This window comes from Oncorhynchus masou, unplaced genomic scaffold (genome assembly GCF_036934945.1).
Source record: "Oncorhynchus masou masou isolate Uvic2021 unplaced genomic scaffold, UVic_Omas_1.1 unplaced_scaffold_2375, whole genome shotgun sequence".
NCBI classification, from domain to species: domain Eukaryota; kingdom Metazoa; phylum Chordata; class Actinopteri; order Salmoniformes; family Salmonidae; genus Oncorhynchus; species Oncorhynchus masou.
The window spans coordinates 51,943-57,500 of NW_027008834.1; the positions used below are offsets into that span (position 1 = coordinate 51,943).

General features: G+C 50.2%; 1 protein-coding gene across 1 annotated transcript in view; it reads right to left on the minus strand.

The window, feature by feature from the left end:
- Positions 1-504: 504 nt before the first annotated feature.
- Positions 505-5,558, minus strand: part of LOC135533419 (glutamate receptor 2-like) — a gene marked incomplete at its 5' end in the record, with an annotated part of 8,620 nt that continues 3,566 nt past the window's right edge. The window contains one exon of the mRNA XM_064960750.1: positions 505-784. Within this exon, the coding sequence (XP_064816822.1) occupies positions 524-784 (261 nt within the window). The remainder of the gene's footprint in view (positions 785-5,558) is intronic.

Genomic DNA, 5,558 nt, shown 5'->3' on the forward strand with positions numbered 1-5,558 from the left:
AGGAAAGAGGAGGGAGGGAGGGAGGGTAGGGAGGAGAGGAGGAGGAGAAAGGATAGGGGGAGAGGGGGAGACAGATGGAGAGAGAGGAGAGGAGTGAGGGACATAGATAGGATGCTGCTACAATGGACCTGCATTACAAAACATAGAGTCAGCAGAGGAGGAGGGGAGGGGAGAGGAGGGAGAGTAGGGAGGGGAGGAGGGAAGGAGTGGAGGGAGGGAGGAGGAGGGGAGGGGTGGAAAGGAGAGGGAGGGAGATGGTGAAGTAAAGAGAGACAGATTAAGGGACAGAGACAGGTAGAGAGAAAGAGACAGAGGTGAAAGGGTAAAGAGGGAGATATAGAGGTAGAGCGTTTGCGTTGCGGTTGAGAAGTAGTGAGGTGCTACAGGTGGGTCTACTGTGATCACACGGTTAGATGGCAGGAGGGAGGGAGGGAGGGGTGAGGAAGAGGCAGATGATATCAACATCATCAATCATCATCATCATGGTATCACAGTTTCCTACCCGTGTCCTCTGTTCTCTCTCTTATATCTTAACAGTGTTGTTGGAGTACAGGCCGTAGCTCTGCAGCTCTGTGTAAGGAGCGGTAGCGCCCCCTGTGTCTAAGGCTGAGCACTGAAAGGTCTGAGCGGCGGCTCGCGCGGTGGACACCTTCATTCTCTGAGACTCGGTTCGCGACTTGTAGCAGAACTCCACCAACGCCACCAGCATGGCCAGGCCCAGCCCTCCAATCAGAATGTAGAACACTCCGGCCACGTTGCTCAGGCTCAACGCACTTGTCTTATCCTGGGGGGGGGGGGGAGACGGGGTAAGAAGGAGAGAGGGGAGGACACACACACGCACACACACTTTACACACACACACACTGTACACACACATTACATAGACACACATTACACACACACAATGACACCATACATAGAAAACATGTAAAAACACACAGAAACAGCATGCACAGAGCCAAACAAATGTAGTACACACGCGCGAACACACAGACACACTCACACTCACTCGCATACACACACACACACACACACACGCACACACACACACACACACACACAATTGTGTCAGGACTCCCAGAAAACACATAACAGTTCTGCCCTCCTTAGTTAACTAACCCCAAAACCTGCTTAGTTAACTAACCCCAAAACCTGCTTAGTTAACTAACCCCAAAACCGGCTTAGTTAACTAACCCCAAAAACTGCTTAGTTAACTAACCTCAAAACCTGCTTAGTTAACTAACCCCAAAACCTGCTTAGTTAACTAACCCCAAAACCTGCTTAGTTAACTAACCCAAACCCTGCTTAGTTAACTAACCCAAACCCTGCTTAGTTAACTAACCCCAAAACCTGCTTAGTTAACTAACCCCAAAACCTGCTTAGTTAACTAACCCCAAAACCTGCTTAGTTAACTAACCCCAAAACCTGCTTAGTTAACTAACTCCAAAACCTGCTTAGTTAACTAACCCCAAAACCTGCTTAGTTAACTAACCCAAACGAAATACAGGTAGACAAGATAATATTCACTAAACAACACGTGCAACTTCACACTACTAATATAACACACTGGCTTCATTAAGAAACTAAGTTGACAGAGTAAACAACCCAGTCACTCCGTACTCAGACACAGATAATACATGAAGAGCTCGTCTAACGTTATATTCATTGCCTTTCTTTATTTCTGAGGGGGTTTAGATAAAGTGCATATTTCATGACAATAAAACTTGTCAAATCATCAAAAGATCCATGCATCCATGCAGCATTAATTTAACAGGCAGAGTCTAAATTCACTTTAACCCACATATTGTGGGGTGGCCCGTTATCATGTTGGTCTACAGTATATATCCATCTAGAATATTATAGTATATGTATAAGAATTCTCTACTTCTAACAGATAAAACTCTTATCATGCTGGGGTTGTGGGTTAAGGAGGGTTGAGGCCGCTGCTTCATTCTCAGTGGTGATAAACCATGCTAGTCAAGACAATCAGATCATTATCAAACTCCCTGATTCTGCTTTAGGGTTATGCAGGGTGTAGGGGGTTGCTAGCCTCGCGATACAAGCTTAATCATTTAATTTATTGTATGCTCGGAAGCTCAGTCTGGCTGGCAAGACGAGTTGCTAGTGTCACGCCCTGGTCGAAATATATTATGGTTATCTTCATTTATTTGGTCAGGCCAGGGTGTGACATGGGTTATTGTGGTGTGTTTTTGTCTTGGGGTTTTGTGGGGCGTATAGTATAGTCTATGGCTGCCTGAGGCGGTTCTCAATCAGAGTCAGGTGATTCTCGTTGTCTCTGATTGGGAACCATATTTAGGCAGCCATATTCTTTGAGTGTTTCGTGGGTGATTGTTCCTGTTTCTGTGTTTGCACCATATAGGGCTGTTTTCGTTTTTTTGTACGTTTGTTATTTTGTTAGTTTATCGTGTTTAGTTTCCGTATTAAATAAAATTAATCACAACTACGCTGCATTTTGGTCCGCTCCTCCTTCCCACAACGAAAGCTGTGACAGCTAGGCTGAACAGGAGCAGGCTGGCACGCGAGGCTAAGGGGTTGCTAGGCTGAACAGGATCAGGCTGGCTCACGAGGCTAAGGGGTTGCTAGGCTGAACAGGAGCAGGCTGGCTCACGAGGCTAAGGGGTTGCTAGGCTGAACAGGAGCAGGCTGGCTCACGAGGCTAAGGGGTTGCTAGGCTGAACAGGATCAGGCTGGCACGCGAGGCTAAGGGGTTGCTAGGCTGAACAGGATCAGGCTGGCACGCGAGGCTAAGGGGTTGCTAGGCTGAACAGGAGCAGGCTGGCTCACGAGGCTAAGGGGTTGCTAGGCTGAACAGGAGCAGGCTGGCTCACGAGGCTAAGGGGTTGCTAGGCTGAACAGGAGCAGGCTGGCTCACGAGGCTAAGGGGTTGCTAGGCTGAACAGGATCAGGCTGGCACGCGAGGCTAAGGGGTTGCTAGGCTGAACAGGATCAGGCTGGCACGCGAGGCTAAGGGGTTGCTAGGCTGAACAGGATCAGGCTGGCACGCGAGGCTAAGGGGTTGCTAGGCTAAACAGGATCAGGCTGGCACGCGAGGCTAAGGGGTTGCTAGGCTGAACAGGATCAGGCTGGCACGCGAGGCTAAGGGGTTGCTAGGCTGAACAGGATCAGGCTGGCTCACGAGGCTAAGGGGTTGCTAGGCTGAACAGGATCAGGCTGGCTCACGAGGCTAAGGGGTTGCTAGGCTGAACAGGATCAGGCTGGCACGCGAGGCTAAGGGGTTGCTAGGCTGAACAGGATCAGGCTGGCACGCGAGGCTAAGGGGTTGCTAGGCTGAACAGGATCAGGCTGGCACGCGAGGCTAAGGGGTTGCTAGGCTGAACAGGATCAGGCTGGCACGCGAGGCTAAGGGGTTGCTAGGCTGAACAGGATCAGGCTGGCACGCGAGGCTAAGGGGTTGCTAGGCTGAACAGGATCAGGCTGGCACGCGAGGCTAAGGGGTTGCTAGGCTGAACAGGATCAGGCTGGCTCACGAGGCTAAGGGGTTGCTAGGCTGAACAGGATCAGGCTGGCACGCAAGGCTAAGGGGTTGCTAGGCTAAACAGGAACAGGCTGGCACGCAAGGCTAAGGGGTTGCTAGGCTAAACAGGATCAGGCTGGCACGCGAGGCTAAGGGGTTGCTAGGCTAAACAGGATCAGGCTGGCACGCAAGGCTAAGGGGTTGCTAGGCTAAACAGGAACAGGCTGGCACGCAAGGCTAAGGGGTTGCTAGGCTAAACAGGAGCAGGCTGGCACGCGAGGCTAAGGGGTTGCTAGGCTGAACAGGATCAGGCTGGCACGCGAGGCTAAGGGGTTGCTAGGCTGAACAGGATCAGGCTGGCACGCAAGGCTAAGGGGTTGCTAGGCTGAACAGGATCAGGCTGGCACGCAAGGCTAAGGGGTTGCTAGGCTGAACAGGATCAGGCTGGCACGCAAGGCTAAGGGGTTGCTAGGCTAAACAGGATCAGGCTGGCACGCGAGGCTAAGGGGTTGCTAGGCTAAACAGGATCAGGCTGGCACGCGAGGCTAAGGGGTTGCTAGGCTGAACAGGATCAGGCTGGCTCACGAGGCTAAGGGGTTGCTAGGCTAAACAGGATCAGGCTGGCACGCAAGGCTAAGGGGTTGCTAGGCTAAACAGGATCAGGCTGGCACGCGAGGCTAAGGGGTTGCTAGGCTGAACAGGATCAGGCTGGCACGCAAGGCTAAGGGGTTGCTAGGCTAAACAGGATCAGGCTGGCACGCAAGGCTAAGGGGTTGCTAGGCTGAACAGGAGCAGGCTGGCACGCAAGGCTAAGGGGTTGCTAGGCTGAACAGGAGCAGGCTGGCTCACGAGGCTAAGGGGTTGCTAGGCTGAACAGGAGCAGGCTGGCTCACGAGGCTAAGGGGTTGCTAGGCTGAACAGGATCAGGCTGGCACGCGAGGCTAAGGGGTTGCTAGGCTGAACAGGATCAGGCTGGCACGCGAGGCTAAGGGGTTGCTAGGCTAAATAGTATCTGTAGGTTTTATAGGTTTTGGGTGGGGTGCACCTCTCCCACTGCAGAGGGTAAAGCCAGACCAGGCAGGCTGGTGTGGAGAAGTGTTTCAGGACCTGGCAACAAGAAGTGCATTGGATCCATGGGGGTCATATCCACAGACAGAGAAGGAGCCAAGTTCATGTTAGGAGCCAAGGGTCAGCGGTTAGGAGTGGTCTGAGCCCTTCACAGGGTCCATCATTTAAATCAAAATCACACTCTCTCTCTCTCTCTCTCTCTCTCTCTCTCTCTCTCTCTCTCGCCACACTGACATCCAGGCTGCATTCTAAATGGCATCCTAAGTGAACTGTATAGAGAATTAGGTTGCCATTTCAGACACAACTCAGCCCCATCGTGGAGCCTTAGGGTGCTGTTCTTTGTTTTGTTCTCTGTCTGCTTTAAGAGACCACTTTGCTGACAGTTACAGTGCATTCGGAAAGTATTCAGACCTCTTGACTTTTTCCACACTTTGTTACGCTACAGCCGTATTCTAAAATGATTAAATCGTTTTTTCCCTCATCAATTGACACATAATACCCCATAATGACAAAGCAAAAACTTAAATATCGCATTTACATACAATGCCTTGAGAAAGTATTCGGCCCCCTTGAACTTTGCGACCTTTTGCCACATTTCAGGCTTCAAACATAAAGATATAAAACTGTATGTTTTGTGAAGAATCAACAACAAGTGGGACACAATCATGAAGTGGAACGACATTTATTGGATATTTCAAACTTTTTTAACAAATCAAAAACTGAAAAATTGGGCGTGCAAAATTATTCAGCCCCCTTAAGTTAATACTTTGTAGCGCCACCTTTTGCTGCGATTACAGCTGTAAGTCGCTTGGGGTATGTCTCTATCAGTTTTGCACATCGAGAGACTGAATTTTTTTCCCATTCCTCCTTGCAAAACAGCTCGAGCTCAGTGAGGTTGGATGGAGAGCAGTTGTGAACAGCAGTTTTCAGTTCTTTCCACAGATTCTCTATTGGATTCAGGTCTTTCGCAAGACACTGTAAGTATTCAGATCTG